This window comes from Trachurus trachurus (assembly GCF_905171665.1).
Source record: "Trachurus trachurus genome assembly, chromosome: 21".
NCBI lineage: Eukaryota > Metazoa > Chordata > Actinopteri > Carangiformes > Carangidae > Trachurus > Trachurus trachurus.
Window position 1 is genome coordinate 13,312,902 of NC_139899.1, and position 27,849 is coordinate 13,340,750.

A 27,849-nucleotide genomic window follows, 5' to 3' on the forward strand; every position below is an offset into this window, starting at 1 on the left:
ATCTCTTGAGCTTTTTTTTTTTTTTTTATCATGTGACTAAAAGGATCGTGACTCCCTAGTTCTGTCTGTTCCTCACACTGACCCTGTAACCAGCCTGCGCCCAGCTGCAGAAAAATCATCCACTAATATTTTTGGCTTTTTATTATGGAAGGAACTTTTTGTGAGCAGTGTTTATGCTATTGGCAGTCTGCAGCTCTCCCTACAGCTCGTAATGATTGACTGAAGGAAATGCTGACTCTAGGGGCTCTGACTTCAGCTCTCCGCTCATCTCCTTTTTATTCAACACTTCCCTTAAATTATCAAAAAAAAAAAAACTGCTTGTGTGTTGATCCAGGCTACGGAAGCGCATTGCATTCACTTGATAAAATAAAATTTAGACACCTTATCTCGTAATTACGAGATCTTTTCTCGTAATTACGAGATCCTGATGTCGTAATTACGAGATCTTTTCTCGTAATTATGAGATCCTGATGTCGTAATTACGAGATCTTTTCTCGTAATTATGAGATCCTGATCTCGTAATTATGAGATAGAGAAAAAGGAATGTCTATAAGTCCGCTCTTGTCTCAATTAGAATCAATGGTCCATGGTAGTACAGTGGATAGAGCAGTTACCTCTCACACGGGACACTGAGGATCGAATCCCGTGGTGGGGCTTATCGTTTACATGATGTTTTTTAATTCGGAATCAATCATTCTGAATTAAATAGTTTGGAATCAAAATATTCTCCTTCGAGTTTACATGGAAATAATAATTCAGAATTGGGGTTAACATGGAAAACACATTAAATCGCCTTTATTTAATTCTGCTTAACGTCTGGGGGTCGGGAAGCGTTCTGATTGGACAGGGGGTACACGTGTTACGTATTTACGTCTACCGGAAGAAAACAAACTCCATTCTCAGTGTGTGAAGTGAACTGAGCTGCAGCCGCTCCGCTCCTGAACGTAACAACTTAGAAGCAGAAAGTTTCTCCTCTTAACTGCCAGGATGGCCTTCCCTGGGTGGGGAAGGCGAAGCTCACTGATCGCCTCCCCCGCCTGGCCGCCCCCAGCGGCGCCGGGCTCACACACCCTCACTGCCAGGATCGCCTTCCCCGGGTGTGAGCCCGGCCGCCGCCGCTGCTCCGGCGGTGATCCTGGCAGTGAGCTTCGCCTTCTCCTCCGGAGCAGCAGCGGCAGCAGCGGCGGCCGGGCACCGGGGTCTGTGGAGCGGGTTCATGAAGCCTGGTTGTCCCGACATGACTCACTCACAACACTGCGGCTGTCACGTTATGTTGTGTGTCTTGTAGCCTACTTTTCGGCTACAAGACACACAACATAACGTTACAGTGTTGTGAGTTGAGTCATGTCGGGACAACCAGGCTTCATGAACCCGCTCCACAGACCCCGGTGCCCGGCCGCCACTAGAGCAGCGGCGGCGGCCAGGCACCGGGGTCTTTGGTGTGTATGAACGGCACAATCGGTTAACGTGGGCCGGTGTGTCCCCCGCTGTCTAATAATGTAGGCTACAGTGGCCTAATATACAAAACGAGAACGGTATGCTCCACCCAGGATTCGATTCTCGGTATCCTGTACAGGTAGTAACTGCTCTAACCACTGCACCACCGTAGCATTCATCTATTAAGACAACAAGAGCGGATTTATAGACATTTCCTTTTTCTTTATCTCGTAATTACGAGATCTTTTCTCGTAATTACGACATCAGGATCTCATAATTACGACATCAGGATCTCATAATTACGACATCAGGATCTCATAATTACGAGAAAAGATCTCGTAATTACGAGATAAGGTGTCTAATTTTTATTTTATCAAGTGAATGCAATGCGCTTCCGTACCAGGCCTCGTCACTTACAGTATCATCCTTTTCATCATGCTCTCTCTTTTTTTCCCCGTCCTCTCTTATTTTCTCCTCTTTTCTGCCCCTTCTCATCTTCTGACATGTGGTTATAAAAAACAGTTTCCAGTCTTGCATATTTCTTCCCATCCTGTATTCGTTTGTTAGGCTACCATTTGCAGCTCATTATCTGTAATGACCAATCTCAGCATCACTGCTCTTTCCCACCTTCACCCTCTCGCTCCAACATCTGACCTCTGAACTTTTTTTTACCAATGCCTCCCTCGCCCTCCCACTCATGGCATGTTTGAATGACCCTAACGACTGTTTTGTCAGGTTGCTTGTTCCAATTACAGTCATCTATGGGAATACTGGGGCAGATGGTGGTTGGGGAGTGGATGAGAAATGATAATAGATTGCCTCATCTGGCAGACAAAATGCATGTAGCCTACATGTGTAGTCTGTGGTTTTGATGAGCGGGCATTTAAACATGGCAGATATAAAGTGTGAGTGAACGCTCAAAGTGTTGTGTGAGATTTTTTGTTTTTCTTTATGAATGATGGCTAACAAAGCTCATGTGCACAATGGAAAACATTGTAGCCTGTGGTATTAAAGACAACTGCCACACACACACACACACACACCCAAGTCTAGACTTCCGTTACTGAGTGTTAACGGCAGAGTTGTGATTTCCACAGCAGAAGGAGATGGCAGGGGAATAAAGGTAAGAAACAGGCACTGGCATGGAAGAGTGAGATCTGTGCTCTCAGCCTCCTGTTTTCTTCCAAGTGGAGTGTTTTTTTTTCAGAGGGCGGATGCTCTACCTTACACCAGATGGCTACAAAGAAGCAGCAAGACCAATTCACATTACAGATTTGCTGAATAAGGGGAGATACTGTATGTGCTGCATGAAGACAGCCATAGACCATTCAGGAGTTTGGAGAATTGTTTTAAGTGTGAACCAGACAGAGTTCACTGTCTGCTGAAACAGGTTGGACAAGTTGTGGGGCTGTTTGTTTGTTGAGAACGAGAGTGGAAAATAAACACGGAGAAGACAAGGAGTTAACCCTTTAATTATCAGTAAGTATTTATTCAAATCATGCAATTAAAAAGTTTAACTCCTCTGCTACACACAACCTGCTTCACTTTAACTTCATGTCTCTTTATTGTGTTTGAGCAGTGCATGTGTGTGTGTGTGTGTGTGTGTGTGTGTGTGTGTGTGTGTGTGTGTGTGTTTCTGTGTGTGTGTGTGTGTGTGTGTGTGTGTGTGTGTGTGTGTGTGTGTGTGTGTGTGTGTGTGTGTGTGTGTGTGTGTGTGTGTGTGTGTGTGTGTGTGTGTGTGTGTGGGTCTTGGTTAGCATAAGGCAGAAAGTCAGGCTAGCCTGTCAGGCCCCTGAGGGCCCCTCGGTGTTTGAGTCTCCATTAGGCTGATGAGGTTTGGCAGCTGAAGTTGCTGGAGTTAGTGTGGAGCTTCAAACCTCCTCGTGGCTAAGCCTAATTAAACCTAGACCTCAGCCCTAATTTAAAGATAATTAGCTGCAAGGGTTAGCTACCACCACCACCGGCTCATATGAGTGTTGTGTAATGTGTGTAGTAATGCATGTTAAATGGTAGTTTTTCTGTGTCGGAGCAGCTGAATGAAATACACATAACATATGCAACAAAAGTTTTATCCTACTGAGCCACAAGACTGGAGTTATGCCCGATCATTCCACCATAGCGGGGGTCAGACAACCCTCCTGCAACATGAATTTGGATACATATAGATGTGTCAATGATCGACAACTCCAAGTAAGCAGACCGGAGTTTGTATATTCGTTACACACAAATAAACTAACTGGCCTGGTTCGTAGGTGTTGTGCGATAGACAGTCTGACCCTTGGGACCAGCCCTATGTTTTCCCATTAAGCTATACTGACAGCTTGACATTTCCCAGGGTAGAGGGCTCTGATTCAGGTATGTTTTATTCATCCTATTGACTTCACATTGCTGCCAAGTCAGACAGAGAGCAAAAGCCCGAAGTATGGTAGGCGGTGGTGAGAATGAGAGCAGAAGATACCTGTTGTTGTTGTTGTGTTTACTGCTCAGATGGCCAGACACGGCTCCGAGACAGCTGGGTGACACATACACAATATGCTCATCACTGTGCAGACGGAGAGATTCAGAGATATTGCCAGCACTGAGAGGATGAATCTGCCTGTTTATGGGGAGGAACTCAAGGCAGACAGGTATAGTGCCGAGATGGAATTGCTGACTCATGCATTAAGAAACTCAAGAGTACACACATACACAAGGTAAATTTGAAAAAGCATCCCTCCATTTTGGCCTTGTGTCCAGACAAGAGTTTTTTCCCCCCGTTCAACAATGGAGCTGTCCTTAATAGACTCCAGAGAGTGTGAGGCTTAAAACATCAGCTCTGTGTTTCAGTGTGGGGTAGAGGAAAAATGACCATTTGGAAAATGATGATGTAACCCTGGCAAGACACTGTCGGGACCTGTGGTTGAAGGACTAAAGGATACTGCTGCTTAAACTTGGCGGCATCTGCCACACTCCACTGTGTGTGCGTGTCAGGGAAGAGAGAAAGACAGAAAGAAGAAGCCATTGCAGAGTGGGAGGAGATTTTTTTCAACGCATTGATGGGTAGCTGCATGGGAATCATAAAAAAAGGAGATAAGTAAGAATAAGGCTGCCAACAGAGATGTACAGATTGTTGCTGCAAAGACGCTTCTGTCGTATCTATTCTCCATCTTACCATTAATATGCTTGTTACTTTGAATGCTGATGTTTTGCATCATTTAACTTGGTTGAGAGACAATTTTGGTAATTTGTGCATTAGTCCGTCTGTAATGGGGAGTGAAAATTTTAGCCTTGTGCCACAGTTATAATGATGGATTTGGAACTTGGAGGAAAAAAAAAATGTCAGATGTCTTTCTCTTTTTCTCTCGCTTCCTTTTTCCTTCTCATGAACCATAAATCACCTCTATTTTGCATGAGTCTGACTCAGAAAGGGTCCATCATCCCTGTCCAGACAATGTTCATGAGACAAGTGCTTCCCTCATTTCCAGGCGAGTCACGTGGCGCTGCGAGCCAGGAGCCACGGCAGGAGCCTCCTCCAGGACAAAGCACTTGGAGCAGGAAGACACTGAGAGCCTTGTTCCCCCTTTGCCTGGCTCCATGTCAAGTGGGTGTTTGCTTACTGGGAGGACCAGGACCCCCTTTGAGAGGGGGGGGGGGGCACAGCCACCACTCAATACAATGTGGAGACATGCATACACTGGACTCACTGTAGGTACTGTATTTATGAGCAGACACCTATGTCTGCATCAGCACGACTATTGTTGTGTGTTGAAAGCACAACAATAGCTACAGCTGAATTACATGTCCAACTAAAAATCCTGTGATATACTGTAAGGATGTTAAACCATTCAAAGTCTTTGTCAGAAATGACAGGATGCCGTAATTCCATCAAGTAAAATGTTTCCTGGAACACACTAGAAAATCTACAGGGTGACGCAATGGGAAATCTGAACAGGTGCACTGTTGGAGGAAAAGTTTACTCAGCCCGGCAACGCTGGCAAGGCATGATGGTCAACAGTGTTGACTGCTCCCGCCTTTTTTCTTTGTCTTTTACTTTCCCTGTGTGCCTCTCTCCGGCATCTGACTAAATCTCACCAGTGTCCTTGCCAACGCCCTCAGGTGATCCGGGCCATGTCAAATCTGAATCCATCAATCACTCAGCGGCAGCCGTGGGGAGTGCAAGAGGGTGGGGTGGGAAGACAGAAATGGAGGGATGAGTGCAGCGAAGACAGGAGGGGCATTTTGGGTGAAGTACAGCCACAAGTCCATCCTATCTCACCTTATTTCTCTTCCCCGCCAACCTCCCCTCTCCCTCTACAGCCGCAAGAAACTCTCCAGAGTTTGGAGTCAGCTGTCAGGTCACAACAGGGACTTTTAACTTATTCTAATCAAGGAAGCAGAAGAGGAGAGGAGAGGAGAGGAGAGGAGAGGAGAGGAGAGGAGAGGAGAGGAGAGGAGAGGAGAGGAGAGGAGAGGAGAGGAGAGGAGAGGAGAGGAGAGGAGAGGAGGGAAAAAAAGGAGATGAAAATAACAAAAGAAGAGACAAGGGGAGCAAAGGGAAGGGGAAATGTGAACATGGGAACAGAGGAGAAGAAAAAAGACAAGCATAAGAGAAGATGAAAGAAGAAATCAGGACAAGGAAGAGGACACAAGATAAGCCATGAGAAATAAAGCGAAAGGAAAGAGGTGAGAAGAAGCTATGGGTGAGCCTGTCAGCAGATTTGTGTGTCCGTGTGTGTGTGTGCGCGTGTGTGTCCTGTGCAAAATGAAGTGTCCCTGTCAGAACCCCAGCTCCCCCTCTGGGCCGCTGCTGATTAATTGTCCGTCCAGCTCCTGTGATAGCGGCCACTTTAACCAAGGCTCCCAAGACACTCACCCATGTCCCATTCCCCGCCAAAAGACACCTCTCCTCCTGTGTGCTCGGCTGCCTGGCCGCCCTTCTCCAGCTAAAATTAGGAGAATCTCTCTCTTTTTTTTGCCCCCCCCCCCCCCTCCATACTCTCTTTTACTGTCTCTCTCTGGCTGCTACAAATAATCTTATATCAGCACCCCATTCACCTTGCCAACGGGGGATAATGTCTCTCTGTGGGAGAGAGGTTTTGGAACAAAGGCAGGGGGGCTGAAAACAGCGTGATATACAGTGCACCCCCACTGTGTGTTTACACGTACACTGGTGACTGGCTGAGATAAAGCACCCCTGTCCCAGGTAAACAGTCTCGCACAGCGGAGCAAAATGGCAGGGTTGACTTTGGACCTGGGTTGCACTTAGTCAGCCCCTTTCACATTTGATTCACACTCCCATCCTGCACAGCCGTCACGTCACACACACACACTCACAGTTAGGTTTGCTATGTTTGACGTTATCAAATTACATATTCCATTCTGATTAGTATTTGCAGGATCATATTTTTGTGATAACATTCAAATTTCACTGGTACGCATAAATTCAAACCTAAAAAAAAATCAGGACAGCAACAGCAACTGCTATACTCAGCATTGTCCCTTTCTTCCTCTTGTTCGTCGCCAAGCTGCAGAGCCATAGCATCCACCCGCATGGCTGTATAGCCAGCCCCCAAAAGCAGCCAAGGTCAATTGCCTTTCCTGCTCCTCTCATCCTGTGCTTTATGTACCTTCACATCCAGGGAAAGAGAGCTGCGCTATTTCTGCTCTGCTGCAAGGTGACTGCTGCCTCACACCAGCAACAGCCACACTACTCCAGGCTAGAGAGAGTACTGTACCAACATTTCCTTTTAAGCACTCTATTTTTGAAAGTAAATATCTATAAAAAAGTGTATTCATCAAAAACTGAAATATATTATAAAACATGTTCTTATCTGGGAGCTGGTCTGCTGGCAGAAATAAAACGTGTTTGAAAGACTAAAAACCTCATAACCAGTCAAATGGATGACTTGTGTAGTTGGAGTTGAATGTATCTTTGGATGATGTTAAAGGGGCATAAATGACCATAATGTGGGCTCTGAACGAGCTGTTGATCAATACTAATGACTCAATGATTGTGCCAGCCAGCACTGAGATTCCTGTATTTTCTGGCTCATACTCAGAAAATCAATATTCCAATAAAAAAAAAAACTCTGAAGAACAAGTTTTGTGAACTCGACTGATCTTTTAGTGTCAACACAGAGACCCCAGTAAGTCTGTCAACACATTTAAAGCAAAATAAGATGTCTGCTTACATACAATGAAGATTATTGTGATATGTTTGTTGGCAATTGAAGAGGCCCAACAGAGAGGCTTGGCTGAGAAATATGCATCCCTGGTGGAAAATAAGAAATTCAAACTGATCTTTATTTTTACCTTTTCCCTTTTCTTCTCATTTCCTTTGCCCCAGCCTGTTTGACTTTCTCTCTTTGCTTCTTCTCCCATTGTAGTCGTGATGAACTATTTGACTAATATTCAGGTGGCAAATTACCTATTATATGCTCATCCTCCTTAGCCATCATATGTTTGTTTTGCTCAATTTTACATTTTTCTCTCAAGATATTCAGTAATGATGTTGTGATTTAATGTTACTCTTAATAGTATTTGAAGTAAGATTTTCTATGATATTGCCTTTCGTTTACTGCAATTTTTTCCCTGATGTTTTTATAGTAATCTACTAACATTTTACAATAGCATACTAATATTTTTTGTAGCAGTGATAGCACGTTTGGTGCAGCCATTTTTCATCCTTGCATAGATAAACTGTTCCCCACTGAAGTCTGAATATCTCGTCTCTCTTTCTCTCTCTCTCTCTCTCTCTCTTACTCCCAGATGTCTCCTTACAGCTGCCATGACTGACTGCAAACTCATTTATTACAGGTCACAAACGCCAAGTGCTTCATTTAAAAGGACGCCACCAGCCCTCCCCCTCCTGTAACACAAGTGAAAAATCGACCTGCAAGAACAGCATACAGGGCACGCCGCTCCATTAGCACTAAACGGAAGCCAACAGTGCCCAAAAGATGGGAAGAGGGCGTTTGAACAGTGGGGGGTGGGGGGACAGTAAGACAGAGGGAATAGTTTTGTGACATATTTCATTCAGCTTGAGCTCTCATAATAGTTGTATGCACAGCAGCAATATCGCACACAGTGAACAGTTCCTTTCTGATGCAAGGCCCTGATAAATAAATTAGTAAATAAAAACATGTTCGGTTACAGTATAACACGAAAACTCTTGCTCCAAGGGTACTGACCAACTGGGTAAATATATTTTTGTTTTAATTTAAATAAAAATAAATAAATAAAACTTTTAACCGCATACAGTATACTGCATCCTGGGGCTGTTTGGTATTTATTCACGCGCACAAATCACTAAATCAAGATTTTGCGTGAAGCCTGTGTTCCGCTGGGCCATATCCCATATCACTCAAAGCCCGTCTGTAATTACATTGTAAATGCAGATTAGCTATGAATATTTTAGAAGGGGATTACTAAAAGAGGAAAGAGACGGAGAGGGAGAGAGTCGAGAGAAATCAGCCCTGTAACACACACCCACATGCCGAACTGCATGAAAAGCTTGTTTGAAGGTAGAGCTAGTCTTTCATGCCCAAGTTGTCAGCCTATTATCATCCTTTCATATGTTCGCCACCATTATTAGCAGTGAGCAGGAATAGAAAAAAAAGAGCGAAAAAAAAAACACACAAAAAAGTGAGAATAAAACACATCACTCCAATATGTCAGGCTGTCGCTTCTGAGGGAGAAAAAACATGGCAGACCCACTCTTATCATCGGACTCCAATTCTAAAACATGGCGGTAATGAGTGTGTCTTAACAAAGATTAGCCATAATTTCCATTGTCATTTTAATGCTCGCGCATTATGTGGAGGCTTACAAAGCCACAGATGAAGGCAGAGGGTGGGCGGAGGAAGAGGAACAAGCAGACACTGAAGCAGAAAGAGAGTCTCTGGAGCATGGTTAGTCTGTCAGTCACCCTCTACCCCCCCTCAACCATGCAGCCGTACACACAAACACTAAGAAACAGTCACCACACGCACGCATACGCTAACACACATACAGTGTATGCGCATGTTTTCCAGATCCTTTTGTCACCACATTTTGAAACCCTCAAAATGTGGTTGTCAAAAGGCTTGGTGGCTGACAGCCTCCTGCAGCCCTCCAGGAGGATGAGGAGGACAGACGGGCTTATTGTGAGAAGAGTAGCAGCAACAACAAAGGGGATCAAAAGTCTCACAAAGTGACAGACATACATGATGCGTTCAGGCTCCCGACAACTACATTGTTGAGTGAACACAGGAGTGAGGCTTACAAGGACCCGAATGTCACACATTTGCCTTATACTTCAGAGTGATGGCCCAGGGTGAAGGCAGCATGAGTGTGTGGGTTTGTGTGTGAGTGTGTGGGAGTGAGTCTCGTGGGAGTGTGTGCGCACCAGTGTGTGAGGCACACTGGCACCAGTCTGCACCAGTGGACGACTGTATGCGAAGACTGAAAAAACAACAATGTGCAATGTTTCAAAGGCTATATTACATTAAAAATGTAGATGGATGTGGTTGGCGTTTGATTCTGAATGTATTTTCTGTAACAGCACTGTGATATTACTGTGTTTTTACTGGAAGTATTGAGCTTGGAAGGTAAAGCATTCTATTTTCAAAAGGCTCAAGTTAAAGTTTGATCAGTTGGCTGAGTTGGGATTCTGACATTATTACTGTTTGTATAAAATAACACACCTTCACCTTGTACAAAAAATGTATTTACTGTGAAGTGGACTTAAACCTTCCAGGTAAAGGACTGCTGAGAAAATAAATCCAAGCAGGAATCTTTTTTATTTGACTGACACTTGTTGCTACTGTGCATGACACCGCATCATTCGGCCTCTTTTCTTGAGTGGTGTTTATGTTGCTTCCATTACAGCACTCAGCAAAGGCTGAGTGTTTCTAGAAGCCCTGAGAATTTCATTGTTTTTCATGCTGCAGGTCTTCCTGGTGGCCCTGAACACACATTTGCCAACCTAATTAAATCGCAGTGGATTGATTTTCTTACTGCTGAAACTTAGTTCCCCAATCTGTCTTAACTAGCTGTAGATTGTCAAAGATATGAAGCAGGACTTGTTTGTGTACATGAGTGTTTGCTGTGCTACCTTGTTAATGAAGGACTTTGGTTGCTGTGTATTCACCACTCAGGGCCTGTGCTGCACAGAGGCCATCAGTACTTCTATTTGTGTGTGTCTCTCTTGCTTGCTTCTCTTTCATTCTCACACACAAAGCTCACTCAATTTACCAATGGCAGAAAAGGAGAAACCATAAAAAGCGGAGGACCATGGAGAGATTGAAAAGCAGCAACAAGCATTTCATTTTCAACAAACCTTATCTAATCTGCAGTCGTCTAATTGCTTGTAAACCAAGCTTCAAACATAGAATTTGCATTTTAAACACACGTGTGATAAACAGCTGGCCACATTAAGCATGAACGGACACTGGTGACACTCCAATCCAATTATGACATCCTTCACAAGAAGGACATTTATAGCTGAGTTGAAAATGATGCATGGCAAACACATGCACATGTATGCATGGTGGATCTATAACTGCAGGTGACAAATGAGGGTCCTGAGCTTGTAAAGGTCACAAAGGGATACAATCCAATCACTTGTGTTAGCTGCAGACAGACCGACTAGTTATGAGCCCATCAACACGTCAAAACTGGGGAACAATGTTTACTACGCCTGTGGCTCCAGAATGAAATAGTTCTAATAATGTCCTCTTGTCAGCCACAAACAAGAAATCTGTGGTGATCAAATGCAATGTTTGAAGAGCATGCTAAAATATAAAAGCTATAAGTCCCTGTAGTAGCAATTATAGAATATTACAGTAAAATCACAGCAGGTTAAAAACAAAAAAAGGCCATTAGGACCAATAAACTCTTAGATTCACCCTTAAGGTGACAAGGAGACAACACACACTCTCCCTCTCTCCCTGCCGGAACATTAGAGTGATTTTTCATGAGGGATTCTTGGGTGGCATTGTGGGTGCTACACATGTATTATTGATGCCAGTGGTCCAAAGGCAGTTTGTTTGTTAAGAAGTGGAGAGATTTATCGGAAACTTAATGGTTTCCACTCTTCTGCAATAAAACCACAGTGTGAATTACACAAACAGAAGGCTTTTTATATTTTATCTGACTGCAGGGTGAAATCCCCAGGAGAGGAAAACATAATAAAAACGGTTTGAATGTCTTTTCTGCAGCAAATGTGTCTTTTTCTCCCCTTCAGTAGTCAGTAACATATGGACAATAAGATGCTGTTATCATGCCTTTTAGTTTATCATTGTCATACAAAAGAAAGCTCAAACAAAACTCAGCAAAAAAGGAGGAAACAATAATGTGATCGTCTACATGTAATAATTCACATTAACCCAGTAATCACTTTTCCTCTCCCAGCTGCCACTGATCATCTTGGCTATTTCTAAAAGGAAGAACGACGGGATAATGTGCTGTTAAATCATATTAGTTTAACAGATGTTGCTATGCAGAAGATCGATGGCCCTAAGTTGCCCACCCAGACCGAGTCGAGGAGACGAAAGCAGAGAGGTTCACATTCCTTTTCCCGACAAATGGAAGTGGATCACCACCTAATCAAAGACTGCCATTCTTCTAATAAAAACCCTTGTGGCAGTGGAGGGTCAAAGCGCCTTTAACAGGCGACAGCAGGGAAATATATAACTGTAAGAAGGCTTTGTGGTGAAGCAGAGCTGTGTGGGCCGCCAAATGTGACACCATTCTTTCCCATTGCTTCAGAATGGGAGAAGAACGATGAATAGTATACAAGGAAATGTCAGACAACTCTCTGGTGAGAAAAAAAGGAAGACATAATAAATCCTTGTGCCCTCTTTTTTTCCCCAGCCGATTCCCTCTCTGTCTCATTTGACCCCTTGTAAACATTTTGATATACTATGAACTCACATATCAGCTCCGCACTGGATGTGCACTGCCAGTTTCAATCCAGTAAATACAGGGTGCTACTATAAAATCAAGGATGTAGTAGAGGGTATAAGCAGGAAACTACCCTTCAGCTGTTCTAGAGAGCAGCTCACCCAGCCTCTGAATCAACGCTGAAACAGGAAAGAAGAAACTGCTTAGAGCTGTAAAACAGGGTCACTTAAGGATGTAGTTTATTATCTACTCTGCAGTTATTGCTCTAATTGAAAAAGCACCCACTCCATACATATACACAAACACACATGCCGCTGCATTTGGAAGAGATGATTTGACTCCTGCTCACACAACATGAATATTCATAAAGAGTTCTGGAACACGGCCATTCGTTTGTGAAACGACAGCTGGATGTATTTTCCACCTCTGTCCTCCTGCTCCGGCATACAGCTGCAGTCAGATCAAGAGCAGAGTGCAGTGCAGGGATCCTGTGGCACACTCAGCATCTTGCTGACATGCCTCCTGCTGTTTTGTGAAAACCCATTAAATGGAGTCTTATCAGGTGATATTTGTGTTTAACTGGTTACATGTGGGCTGGGGAACTTACAGAGTTTGTGAGATTTTCAGTAATAAATAGAAAACATGAAGACATGGTGGTGCAGGAGGGGGGATTGGGGAGTGGGGGTTCTGATTTCCACAGTCAGTGGCTGAAAAGGTGACATTTCAAAGAAATGTCAAAGCAACATGAACGGTATCAAATCTTACATGAATTGAGCCGCTTTATCACGGAGCATTTAGCTTTTTAATGGCTCATTAGGGGAGATTCAAGCTCCTATCAAAGCACCTTGAGGGAAAAAAAGAACAATCCTGGAGTGAGCGTGCACGAGGGGTTTACAGCACAGGCTAAAATAACTAGTTTGAGCTCGCTGGTTGGTATGCGTTGGTCTATAAGAGCTCACACACGAACAAGCACACGCACACGCATATTCCACTGCCAGAACTTAATCCGCGTTTACGCAGATTCACGCAGTGATATTTATGTAATCCGTGTGTGTGTGTGTGTGTGTGTGTGTGTGTGTGTGTGTGTGTGTGTGTGTGTGTGTGTGTGTGTGTGTGTGTGTGTGTGTGTGTGTGTGTGTGTGTGTGTGTGTGTGTGTGTGTGTGTGTGTGTGTCTTTAACTTCTGAACACATTTTACTAGATTCAGAGCTCTCCCTGGATGACAGTAGCAGTCTGTCTAAGGGACAGTCACCACTGTCACCTTCATACTCATTCCGTCGTTTCCGAGGAATACATCAGACACGTTATTGAAACACAGGTGCGTGAAGTGGTCCTGAAGACAATCCGTTCACAGATTCAATTTCTGCCGGAGTATAAAATGTGTTAGACGCTGTAAAATATGCAAATTGTGCGAATATACTGATGATTATAAGATATTTTGGGGGGGGGGCTCTCAAAGATTGTTGGGTAATTTCTCCTAATTGATCCCAAATTATGAATACTTGAATGTACTTTGGGTTCGTTTCTTTAGTTTCGCTATAAATAGTCAAACAATATTAACAATAAGCGTTAGAAGCAATTAGTCCAGTTGTAATCATTTCAACACAGGCCAACACTATGACACTTACCCCCTTACGCCATCTCTCTCTCTCTTAAACCACGTCAATCCCTTTAATTCAATCACTGGGGGGGTTTGTAAGGCTTTGTAGACGCGGATCTTATTAAGCATAGGTTACAGTGGTGGGCCTGTATTTTACCGTAATGAGATGAAATTTAAGGGCATATAGAGCAAAAGAAATGTGCTTTCCCCCGATATTTCTTAAAACAACATGTTCTGCTGGAACTGCAGCTCGTTTGAAAGAAAAAAAAGTCTCACTTCTTTTTAAGCAGCAAGATCAACAAAGCACAATGAACCAGAAGTGTCTGTTCGTTATAATGACTACAGAGAAAATATAGCTACATGTGCGGCATGGATAGAATAATTATCTCACAGCCACTGCAGATCATCACTGGCTTTAAATATGAATCAGAAATGCTGTTAAGAATCAGTATTGTTGTTTGGGTATTTATCTTTTTTTTTCATTCCTGTTGCCATGTTATTTGTGGTTTAATCCAATCTTTCACATCAGTCACATCAAAGCTTACTCTTAACAGGAGGTGAAATAGTTTAAGAGAGCGAGTAGAGATCATCTCTGAATAGTGTATTGTCTTATTCCCACCGTCGTCATGCCTGGAGATGATCAATATGATGGTGATGATCATGATAGTTATATTTTGATTTTGTACATTAGGTTAATATTATTTGCAAACCTCTCTCTGTTACACACACACGCGATCACTTGGTGAGCGCACCTCGGATTCCTCGTGCGTAAAGAGCGCCGCTGCGCACTACAGATGGTACTGCTGCTGCCAGGGTGACAGTCATGTGCGCTACAGCGCCGATTGTCAAAGTGTGGTCCACGCGAACCCTGAGGGGACACGTTTTAAAATGAGGAATAATGTAATTTTACGCTAATCCGCTTTGCTATTATCCCGATTACAGAATGCATATGGATGCATGTTCGCCAGTTATCCGGCTTCACACAGCTGCGGGAGTTACGCAGATCAGCACTAGAAAACAACAATAACAACAACCACAACCACAACAACAACCACAGGGTCTCAAAGAAAAAGTGCTCTGGTCACAACTAAATTAATAACACCATCTGAAAAGACGCTGGTTACACTACAGCTTCTCATCTCCGCTGACTGTTTGTTCAGAGGTAGACTGGACTGACACAGCCAATGAGGAACTTTTACCATACTCTCACAGAAGACAGACAGCCCGTGCATCCACAGGAGGGAAGACAAGAGCACAGTAGTCTGTTGTGAAGCGAGGTTGTTACTCCTCTCTGCTTGTCCACGCTGACTCTACAGGACACGTGTGATCGACATTAAATGCTCTCCTTTCTCTCCAAATTCAACAGTGCCGCTCTGTGCACGAAGACGACAGAGCAAGTCCCTGGTTTGGGTTCATTCAGCTCATCACAACATATATTTACCTCTGCAACCTGCGGTCTGCTCACACTGTCACCTGGGTTCCAGTATCATCCTGAACACCCCCCTCCCTCCCCCAACACACACACACACACACACACCTCATCACCCCCCCTTCCCCTTTTCACTGTAACTGTTCAAGGCGTTTCTCTTAAACAACACGAGTCAAGGTTGATGGTGAGAAACCACAGCAGCAGGTGCAGGGTTGGATGTGACAAAACCCGCTTGTCAAACGCGTGAAAAGAAGAGCAACATTCATGGAAAAGTCTGCTCGACGGATAGTTGTGCCACTGCGCTCAGTGCGCGCCGAGCGGTTCACACAGAGAGCAGCGCACTGGGCTCAGCTCAGCGGACTGGTGGCGTTCAACTCACCTGATTGTGAGGAGCTCGATCCAAACAGGAGGGAAGTCAGGAGAAAGCCGAAGCAACACAGGGCGGTCGTTGGTTTCATTGTTGTGCTTTGGGCAATTATCCTCTTTAAATTCACATGTCCAGCGGCGTATCCTTCCTTGAAACACACAGAAAGCGTGAAGCGTTTGGCGTCTGAAGCGTCTTCAGCCTGTGAGTTTGGAGACTTTAGTCGCTTTTGACTAAGTTTACAGTTTTGTTCGACTGCTTTCCGCCTCGCCTCGCGGTGGCTGCGGGCTGAATTTGTGACTGACGCCAAAGCAGAATTAGACGAATATTAGTTTCCAACGCGCGCCCAGTAAAGCTTGTCTAAACAGTATAAAGCAGTACTCATGCCATTACTCCCCGAGTTGGATACAGTATGCAGCTGTAGACTCGTATTCCTCAGACACACCTCCGAGCCCTTTTAACTCCTCCTACGGACGCTGTGATTGGCACAGGTGCCCGACCATCACCCTAAATCCCGCTGGCCACGACGCAATACGTGCCACCATTGGCTGACAGGAGAAGCCCAAAAATCCCCTTCAATTTGTGCGTCGGCCCCGTAGCACCTGTCACGCCGAACACGGTGGAGATGAACGCCGGGAGACGGGTAAAGAGGTGTAATTGGTAAAATGGAGCTGAATGCCACTTACAGGTGCTTTCCCGTGCGCCTCTGAAGATCTCGTCCAAATGTGATACAGACACATATAGGCTCCACTCTCTATAATGGAAGTGTTGATTTGAGACTTAACTCTCAGCTCTGCACTTGGAGAGTGCAGATGCTCAGAAGTAGAACACACTTAATTATATATTTTTATCAAATTTATAGTGACTTGATCTTTCTTTTAAATATTCGTTTCTTTAATTTCAATTTACTGTATTTTTAAAGCTGTAATACAACATGATCAGGCTGTAAAAAAAAAGAAAAAAAAAAAAGAAGAAGCATTCTGACAATAAAGTTACAACCAAAGATGGTTCTGTCTCATGCTGCATTGTAAGCAAACCTCTCAATTTTCCCTCACTTATCAGAGTACAAGAATATTGAAGGAAATATCTCTCCATACCCAGGGTAATCATTTCTCCCCAGGGGTGGCTCAGTGTAAATGACACAAATAAAAGTCAAATAGAACGTTTAGATAGTGATATTATTATGCTCGCTAAGCTATTTGTTACAGTTTGAAAGCAGTGACTTTGCAGGTGACAGGAAAAATATCTGCGATAATGGGAGTGGAAGAAACTATGTGACAAAAGGTTATTACTTTGTGAACCAGCTGCTACCTACTTTAGCACTTTAGGAGAAAGGTGAACGCCTCCTGGAGTTACAATATGTCCACACATCTGGACAGATATCACACACTCTGACTGTTCCCACCCACCTCCCACCCTGCTTGACTTTTACACACACACACACACACACACACACACACACACACACACACACACACACACACACACACACACACACACACACACACACACACACACACACACACACACACACACACAGATTCAGAGGAAGGCATGAAATACATCAACTGGAAAGTCTTTTAAGGGATAAAAGTACCCGTATGATATTTATGCTCCTCTGACAGTGGGCCTTTATTATGACTGGAGGAGGCAGTTTACCTTCCTTTTAATTTCACATTACATCAAAGTATATGCCTGAGCAATAATCTACTCCAGTCCATAAACATCATTCTTTTAGCTATAGGCAGGTAACCTCTCCCCAGAGATCATTCAAGGCTTTTGTTTGCTTCTAATGGGGAGGCATATCACTCGCCCACACACACCCACACACACACACACACACACACACACACACACACACACACACACACACACACACACACTTTTTCTGATCCTGGAACAGTGAGCTGAACTTCCCTGAGCCAAGTGAACCTAACACTTTAAGAAAATGAGATGCAGATAGTTTTCACTTTGAAGAAAGTCAAATGGCTCTGTTGTTTTCAGCTTGGTTGCAGAATGAATACCTCACTGATCTGAGTTGGGGGCGTTTGTAGAACCTCTGCTGTAGTATTGACCCTTCACCAGTGGGGGGCACTCCATTTCTCACCCCATAGGTCATGGCGCCAGCACGGTGACACCGTGGGGGGTGGGGGCAATCCAAGCTGCCACCAACTAGTTTCCTGACTCTCTGTGTGACATTGGCTTCCTATCACACAGAAGCTTTATTAAATATTTCTCAGCAGAAATGAGCTTTTAATATCACTGACACCACAAATTTATTAAGAAATATAGAAAAATGAGATCTGGCAGCATGCTACGAGGAGAGGCTTCACTCTAAATATGCCCCAAATGGCTGCCGTTTATCATTTTTAATACCAAAAATGCAATTTAGCAACGTTGTGTATTTTCATTATACATTATGCTTTAAGAGGCACCTTCTGACAGTATCACCATAATGCTGTCAATTAGGTAATTTATTCAAAGGGATTATGAGAGGGAATGAGACGAGGTTTCATGTGTTCTTCTAGGCGTTCCCCGGTGCCTGCTGTACAGCTAATCTAATACATAACCCCCTGATTTGTTTAATGGATGAGACTTTGCTGCTGCAAGAGGCACGCCAATAAAAGCCAGGGCCCTCCAGAGGCTATTGTGCCTCATAATGATGCCAGACACACAATGTGAGACTTATGAAGCAATTTTTTATCATGCGGCACATTGTTTTGCTCTGTTGGTGCCGTGCAAGTAAAGGCAATCTCTCCCTGCAGCATTGCACTTCTCCCCCACACTTAGATAAACCTTCAGTATGATAAACTGTCCCAGCCACATGTTGCAGAGATGGAGGAAGTTTACGAGTGAAACATGTTTCCTGCGCTGATGATTTCCTAGTAAGACAAAGACCTTCAGTAAACCCTTCCTTAATTTTTTACAGATGGCATCCCACCTTTATGTTGAATACAAATATTCCCCATTCTTTCACATCCTTCTCTTATAATGTTTCATCATTCTTCAGGAAAGAATTGAACCATTTTTAAAATAATGCCCCAAAAACCAGATTCAAAGCAGATATGGCAGCATGTGGTGTGTATATTTAAGAAAAGCTTAAAATAAAAAGCTAAAAATAAATTCATTCATTCATTCATTTTCTATACCGCTTATCCTGCACTAGGGTCACGGGCTAAAAATAAATTGATTAATTTAAAAAATAAAGCTGGGGGACCTTGGAAATGTGTTATATGACTACTGTAAGTAGAAGCATGTATTCATGTGTTGGAGAAAAATATTCATTAGGAGTTTTTACCTGAAACCGAGAATCATATGTGTTATCACTAGCATAGAGTGATATAGTGTCTCAGAAAGGACAGACTGAGTAATGGGCCTGTGGTGTTTTTGTGTTATCTGAAGGCCACTGTGGTGTTTCCTTCACTGCATTCAGTTGATTGCAGCCTGCAATCTCAATTAGACGCTATTATATATACACTGATCCTTTATTATCTCTTTTTGCTTCTGCAGGTGATACTGTGTCCTTCAAACAGTATAAAGAATAGGATTTTCACTGGATAAAAATGAAACCTTAACAGCCAGCACATGAAAGCCAACACTCACCACTAAATTGCCCTTTTTTGAGCGGGACAGTTAAGTCATATGCATTTATACAAAAAGACCCTCTGACGGCAGACAGCACCACAGGTCTTCTTTCAGGGCTCTGTGTGTCCCTATCTTTCCAAAACAATAAGAGTGAAAGGAGATGAATACTTCTTCCAAAAAAAAAAAAGAAAAGAAAAATAGTAATGGATTTCCATTTCTTAGATGCCACGATTGCAAACACTTACAGACATTTGTTATTGTCAAAACAAAATGGTTTGTTGAATCGATAATGTTGCAGTTTTCTGTGAAAGGCAACGAAAAGGGCTAAAAGATTATCACAACACCTCAGAGTATTTCAGTCTTTTTACACAGGGAGGGAATACTAAATCAATATCAGTATGGCTGCATGCACTAATCGCTGGAGACGCCGACAACAACAGTTCTTTCAAATTATGAATTTGACACCCCAACTGTCTGTGTTTGCATTTATTCCATTAAGGATGTAAATGCTAGTCTGTTAAGAAGGTGCGTTCCCAAAATAATTAATCATTTTTGATCCGATGTGAGTCGGGGACAGATTTTCATTCCGTAAGGACAAATACAAACAGCAGAGATGATGATTTTCAGACGCAGATTGCCATTGATTGTGTCTATGTCAGTTGACATCTCAGGCTGGAGGCTGTTCTCCAGTCACATATACGCAGAGCTGTGCAGAGACAGTGGATAGATAAACAGAGATGACACATCATTTGACATGTTGACTGATAAAATAAAATTCAATCAGCAACACCTCCCACCTTCAGCTCTCCTTTTTATTAGTATTCATTGTAAGCAGACAATTTTGTGGAGGCCGTGAATGGAACATATGCACCAATGCTTTTTTTTATTTATTTTTTTTACATGAGAATCTGCTATCTGACTTTAAGTGCCATGTGAGAAAGTCTACCCACCACTACCTGTCTGACTGTCTTCAGAACTGCTACTATTTCCTTTTGCACTGTCGGTCACTGTGTGATTTTCGAAACTCTGAATCCTCTTTTTTTTTTACTCTGTGTTTCATTTGTTCTGTCTCACCTCAGCTCTGTTCAGACTTTCCCCTCTTGTGGCCAGGTTTTCTATTTTTTTTTTTATGATGCAGCAGCTGCTCTTGGTGAAGTATGATACCTGTGCAGACGAAGCCACCCTGCTCCTCTGGGTGACATCCCCCCTGATGCATGCAACATCATCATGGTGTTAAAGGAGAATGGACTCTTATTGATTTAGAGTCAGAGGCCCGAATATTGAGGACAGTAGAGACAGGGATTATTTTTAAGAGACCTTGTGGGAGACTTGTTTGTGTGTAAACATTTAAAGTGACAAGTACAAGACAGAAGAGGTATTTCTCTGAGGGTGCATGCTGTAAACTTGCCATTATTTCCCTTCCTATCTTCCCTCTCATCAAACTCATAGTGGCTAAAGCATCAACTGAACCTCTGACTGGCTCTGCATGAGTCTGACTCAGTGAGCAATAAGCAGCGTTAGCGCATTACATACACATGATTATGTGGCCATTTCCTCAGTGAATGGGTCTCATCAGAAGTCAGTGAAGAAGCCACCGAGTGTGTAATTGTTTCCCATTAGGGGAGACGTTGGCTGCCATCGAGTCGCATCTCACTGCAGACTTTGCTGACGAATGCTCACTGTCCACTGAATGCGGCAGGATAATTCTTCTGTGGCTTGATGGTGAAATTGCTCAAAACCCCAAAACCACCAGACCAGTTTTGGGGTGAGGGCTGATCATGCATCTTCTTTCCCTCACTTTTTTCCCCCCCTCTTCCGAGCGAGAAAAGAACTGCAGGGCAAGAGTTCAGAAATGTGTTGATTCACTGAAGTGACACCAGACTTTAAACATTATTATCAGTCATATGGAGGCCTGGGGCACTAATGTCTCTGTAGCTCGGATGCAGTCAGTGCTCTTCATGCAGCAGTGTGTGGCTGTTTGTACTGTGCTTTTCTGTTTGTTTGTGTGTGTGTGTGTGTGTGTGCTCCTTCTTTATAGGAGGTTTCAAGTTGGAGATCAGTAAAAAAAAAAAAAAAAAGTGGAATGTGCTTTCATTTGTATGGGTATGGCTTTGATGAAAGGTATTATATTGCCAGATGTGTTAAAGTAGTTCTCCTCTCTAGTATCACTATGTCATCTGCAGCATCACATACACACACACACACACACACATACTGACACATACACTCTCTGTGGAGCCTGCACCGCAGCGATGAATAATCGTTAGCATGTGCCCTTGTGAAGGTGTTGTAAATTGGATAGCTTACATTGCAAATTACAGGCCGGTCAAAAGTTCAAATGAGCCTGAACCATGTCAAGTGAGACCTGAGGATGAAGCACAGAGAGGACTTTTCTTAAGTTATTAATGACAGTCTGAGACGGGCTTTGATACTGCACTATTAGGCTGATAGGGATGGGAGGAATAATCACCTGAGTCATGGGGAGTTTTGCTTTACGCTGCTGCCATCTACAGGATAAAGAGGAAGTGGCATCGGCACTGAGACAGTGGGCAGACACTGGTCTCTGTTGCTGTTGTGGACTCTACAATAAACTAAAAATGTTCTTAAAAATGTATGTAAATGAATAAAATTGAATGAACCATTGCAGACAAGTTACCTGGAACAAATAGACTAATTCAATACTGTCAGCAAAGCTCCCACTGATGGGAACTGAAACAGATACAACTATATTTTAATTTAAGGTGAACAATAATACACTTCCATACACAAAATTTAGAAACAAAATCAACTTTTAAAATGTATTGATATTCTGGGTTATATTCACAGGCTATAATGGCATGCTGCTTTTGTCTGATGGCAACGACTCACCACTGGATGGCAGTAAGAGAACATGACTGAAGTTGAATAGAGAAGGACACAGTGGAGGGATTTCTGCAAAAAGAAAAAAAAAAGTGTCATAATGTACATCTCCCCTGCACCCCACCCCACCCTTCTCCCTCTCTTTGTGTCCATTATTAGTGTGTTATGACCAGATAAAAACACATCTCAGTACATAAAATATGTATTGATAGAAACATGGGTATGTCAAAACAAATTAAAAGTAAAAGTAGGTTTTGTTTTGTTTTTTAGCTGAAAACACAAATACAAAGGCCTTGACTTATGTTCTAAAGAATTAATGGGACTTCCTGTCTCCATCGAGATACTGTGGAGCTTGAACTCACTGCAGAGTGGATGAATACATGGTCACTCATGTGGAATATATCCATAAATAAACAGACCTTACAGCATCTTGTGTTCTTGCAAAAATCGTCCAACGGAAAATGTAACGACCCAAACTCTCCCATCAACTCAGGACAGAAAAGCTGAGGAACATTAAACTAGATGTGAACCTGATTTAGATTTATGCCACAGTATATCATCCTGTTTCAGGCAGTGACTTTTTTTATGAAAGCAATTTCAAGGCAACATGAACAACAGCAAGACACAGCTTTAAAATGCTGAGTTACAATTTAGATAAACAAACCAGCAAACTCTGTTTCGAAGACAAATGAAGTGAGAAATATGTGTGTGACCACTAGGATATGAGCGTATGACCATCACAGAGTCACTTTCATCAAAACAGAGACAGACAGAGGTTTTACACGGATTTTCCAGCATTTCACCAGCCATTTAAGTGCTTTAACTACCAGGACTGAGGTACTACTTCACATATTCTATAAATCATATCACTGTGGCCATGAGGTCGCTTTTCTTTTTCAAGTCAGTGTAAATCTAAAACTTAAGTGACTTGAGTTGATGTCTATTAAATATTCTGTCATGGTGAACTGATTACTGTAATTACAGAGCAATTCCAACTAGTGAACAGAGGAGAGTGCATTAATATTGTATAAATCCCCAGCCCGTCACAGCTCAGTGGTTGTCAGTGCTTGTTGGCGCTTGTGAGAATTTGGTCTCAGACAAAAGTGATAACACGAGCCAAGTGTTAGTGAAGAAGGTGTAATGACCTCGGTTAACCTGCCTGAGAGGTGACTAGAATGTGATTCATACAAAAATGAAAATGTATTTGCGGTATGTTACTGTATGACCCCAGTTGAACCTGTATGAGAATAAAAATATTTATGTATGTGAAACTCAAAAAAGTCTTGAGACCATTCTAGTTTTTCCTTAGTCTTTTGTAGTTAGGTTTCCTGGGGGTGTTGTAGTCAGTAAAACATTTTGGATAGTTTTCCACTCTGCCGTGGTACATCTGTTCTGGAAGCCAGGTAGGCCTCAGCCCTGGTTAGAAGTGTGTCAGTCTTTCCATCTGAGTCGTCTCCACTCTTGACCCAAGTGCCTGCAACCACAAGAGAAGTGCTGACATTTGAAAAAGAAAAGAAAAAGAAACTGTGCGAGAAAAAGGTGAGAAGCTTGCCAAAGGTAGCTGCACTGACTGTTTTATTTTTGACTTTCTGTCTCCCTTTTCCCTACTGAATGTGTGAAAAACTGATTGGCAGACTCTATCAGACAGTTTGTCCACTGAATAAATACAGTATGGCAATTGATCAACAGCAAGAAGTAACCTAATTACTTCTAAGTAAGTAAAGAGTAATTAATAACTTTATAAACAGCAAAAAACACCACATTCAAAAAAAAGTTGATTAACATCAAAGTAGCTGGATTAACAGCAGTGACAATATTTCAGTTTGAGTAACAGTGCTTTCCCAGCTTCTTCTGAGAAGTACAGTAATAGTGGCTGACTACCGTGTAGAAACTGACTCGGAGTGTGACCCACTGTGCTGGTGCCTTACACACAGCAACACACATCTTGGTTACAAAGTAGAAGACAAAAACGTGACAGCGTTGAAGATTTTTCTTTATTTCTTATATTTTTTATACGCATCATTGTTAGCTATGTGAAAACGCTGTCATCACAGAACATGATGTATTGTCGAGGTGAAATGGTGATGCGAGAACTGCAGTTTGATGTGATGTTGACTGAATACTACTGTACATGCAGAAAAAAATACAGGGAGGGGCCAACACATTGTGTCTCCCCAGCCCACATTCAGCAGCAGTGAATGTGATGCAAATGGAATAACACAAAGAGGTGACATTTAGTGTTGCACTTTGCTTTACAGTATGTGTAGTTGCCCTTTTAATCACTTGTGAATTGCTTCTGAACTCGCCCCCTTCAGTCGACCCCCTTCAGTTCCCACCTTCGAAAACTACTAATATAAATCTGCTTTGAAGCAGTTCAGCTGAAAACTGAAAGAAAAAAAGTTTACAGTTCAAATCTATTTCGGGAAATGACACTGATCACATATGATGGCTGACATTGAGATCCGACTGAATATAGAAATGAGATGATGAAACTTCCCTCTCTTTATTTGTCTGTGTGGAAAAAAAAAAAGAAGTTTTGTATTCACATTTATTTCCTGTTTTCAGTTCAGTTCATTGCAGCTGTGTATCCATTTATGTCAAACCACCAGTGCCTGTATCCCCACATCCCAGTGCCTAGCTCCTACACTCAACCTGTGGCTGTCTGTTTCATGACAGCCCTCAAACTGTATCTCACTTCCCAGTATATTTCCACAATTCGAGCTGATCAGCAGGTGTGCACTGCTCTACAAAACCCACTTTCTCTCTTTCTGTCACGTTTTCTATCTTCCTGTGTCAGATGCATTCATCCCTCTCTCTCTCTCCGTCAGTTTCTCTGTTATTGTTTCTCTCTGTCCCACTCTCAGTCTGGCTTCCCAAGAAGCATCTGATGCATGCATTGAGGTGCTGTCTTGGTTTCTCTCTGATCTTCCTCCTGCTATCGTCGCTTCTCTTTAACCTTTTTTGCTCTTCTTCTGACTTCTCCACCATTTTTTTTCTAGGGTCAGATGCAGCTGCACATTGTTTTTGTCTCTAAGGCTTCTCTCTCTGGGTGACTGTATATGTGAGTGTTGTTCTCCCCACAGTCCCCCCCTCCCCCCTCCCCACTAGACATGCCTGCATAACGCGGCTTAGCAAAGGGAAGGGAAATGGAAGTTCCCCCACAGTACTTCCTCCCCACATGAATATGGCGACCTCGCTTGCGCTTTGACCACAAACCAGCCAACCATCCTTTACAAACAAACTTTAGGGTGTCTGTGCACGGGGTGTCAAAAAAAAAAAAAAAAAAAAAACCTGGGCTCAAAAATCTAAACTTGCAACCTTCCATTCCAGCAAACTGCAAACACGGGTCTCATTTCCTCAGCAACCTTTAAACAGTTTATTTGCATGAAATAAAAAATGTGGAAGTTGCTAACACCACAGCAGCCTTACAACTGAACGTGTTGCACTAGCCACCTGTGTTGGTGTAGTATCACAGAGGCACAGATAACCACTCATGCCAGTGCAAAGACAAAGCACCTGTATTCCCTACTGGTTGTCTCAGCTTGGCTGCACCACCTATTTGTCCCACCTCACCTCCAGTGTTCCAACGCTGACATACGCTGGCCCTTCTCTGAAGTGCATCAAACCTTGTCCAGGGCTCTCACATTACTTTAAACTCAAGCACCACAAGCACTTAACAAAACCACTGCATGTGATACCAGATTTCTACAACGCTCCAACTTAGCCTTAATAACTTCTAAGGTATGGGTGTGTAACAGAAAGAACTGGGTGTGTGTGAGTGTGGCTTGTTGGTGTGGGTGTGTGTGTGTGTGTGTGTGTGTGTGTGTGTGTGTGTGTGTGTGTGTGTGTGTGTGTGTGTGTGTGTGTGTGTGTGTGTGTGTGTGTGTGTGTGTGAGTTAGTGCATGTGCATGTCTTTGCTATTGTGCGTGGAGTTTTTAAAGCAAGGCTAAACATCCACCACTACCTGGCAGGAAAAACAGGAACAGGACTTGTCACCGGGGTGATTGCACAACCTTGTCGAGGATTCACACTAAGCTTAAAAAGATCTGGAACTGCTCCCTGTTTTGTAACTCGAAACCCAGAGGACAGCCTATGCCACTTGTAGCTCAGACAAAAGCAGCACTAATTCCTAAGTGCTGATAAATAACAGTCACTGATGGCATACATCATTCTTTACATCTGCATCACATTAGTCAGTATCAAGTCTTTTTCTTTCACTAGCATAGAAGTTAGATTCAACCGACCAAGCCAGAGATGATACTACACTGTACAGTCCTATTTGTTGACAGTATAACATATTTTATAGTCTGGTTTACTCTTCACATGGTGTGCGTTTACTGAATGTTTGTCAGACTCCAGTGCCACTGTGAGGTACGATTTGGCGTAATCTGAGTGTGTAAAGTGTGTGTGTAGCTACTGTTAGATGTAGAACAGGTAGGTGGGGATGGCTGTAGTTTCTAGCGCTTTTGACACCCTAAGATCACATTTATCAACTGGGAGGATTTGCACAAGAAGAACACAAAGAAGAACAAGAACAAGAACAAGAAGAGTAGGAGAGGGAAAAGAAGAAGAAGAAGAAGGGCAGTGGAACTAGACTGAGGAAATCTCCCAGTCAGAGCCACAGAGCTGCCTTAGCCCCCTGAGGAAAAAAAAAGCTAATAGCACCCAGGATAGATTCTTTGATCACTGTTAAAACGGGGATTTTCAGAAATACCGTAGGGCAGGAATATATAATACATACTTCTCCATGTTTTGTACTTAACAAAAAAGTACAAAACATGGAGGAAATGCTGAGTTCTGGTTCTGTGCTTTCTAACAAAATATTGCACATGTAAGTGTCTTTAACAGTCTTTTGCAACCAACATCCAAAAAACCTCCTCAATGCCAGGAGTTTCAAGTCGAGGCGAGGAATGCAACACACGGAGCACACTACACTTGAGACAAATCAAATGGCTTATTGATTAGACAGGTCAGAAGAAGATGTCAAGACTTCTTAAAACTACTTAACACTCAAAACCTTTCACACTGACCTCATCCTCCTGTCATGGCCGTTCACTTCCAGTGGGATCATGTGCCATCGTCCTCACTGACTCACCGACCACTTCACTGTCCAGGTCCCAGAACCTACACTTAACACACTTTCAAAGTATAATTACAACTGTAAAAGAGCCGTCTTTACTTCCTCTTAACATCAACATGGTGAGTTAGTATTAATCTGGTTGACAGACAACTGTTAACTTATTTCAGAAAGCTTTGGGATATTCTGAGGTGTTTAATACTGTGTGCTTTATGATTTCATACAGCCATATATTCACTCATCTTCAGTACAGACAGTGCATCGTTCTGTAACACGGCTTGTATTCTGTGCGTCAAACTTCAGCTGAAATAGGGATGTTTATGCCCCGTTACTGACACGTATCTGCCTTGAAGGAACTTCTTCCAATTTGGAAAAAAAAAACATTAACATTGGATTCAAGGATGAAGTGTTCATATTTTGATGGCCAAAAGTCAGAGGCTGAGGTCACAGTGACCTCACTAAATGCAGGTTTGGTGTGGAAACAGTATCTCTGTAACACCATGAGGGGACTTCTTCAAATTTGAAACAAACATTCACTTGGACTCAAGGATTTGCAAATTGGTTTTTTAAGGTCATAGTGGCCTCAGAAAACACTTCAGCCCTTATTCAAGACTTCAAACAGTGATCATAACACA

The 27,849-nt window shown here is 42.9% G+C and overlaps 1 protein-coding gene across 2 annotated transcripts in view; it reads right to left on the reverse strand.

Annotated features, from left to right (window-relative positions):
* The window catches only part of erbb4b (erb-b2 receptor tyrosine kinase 4b), a gene marked incomplete at its 3' end in the record, with an annotated part of 352,419 nt that extends 336,585 nt beyond the window's left edge, over nt 1–15,834 (reverse strand). For both annotated transcript variants that reach the window (XM_083996270.1, XM_083996269.1), the window contains exon 1: nt 15,708–15,834. In XM_083996270.1, coding sequence (XP_083852396.1) covers nt 15,708–15,786 — 79 coding nt within the window. In that variant the 5' untranslated portion in view covers nt 15,787–15,834. The remainder of the gene's footprint in view (nt 1–15,707) is intronic.
* Nucleotides 15,835–27,849: the final 12,015 nt, after the last annotated feature.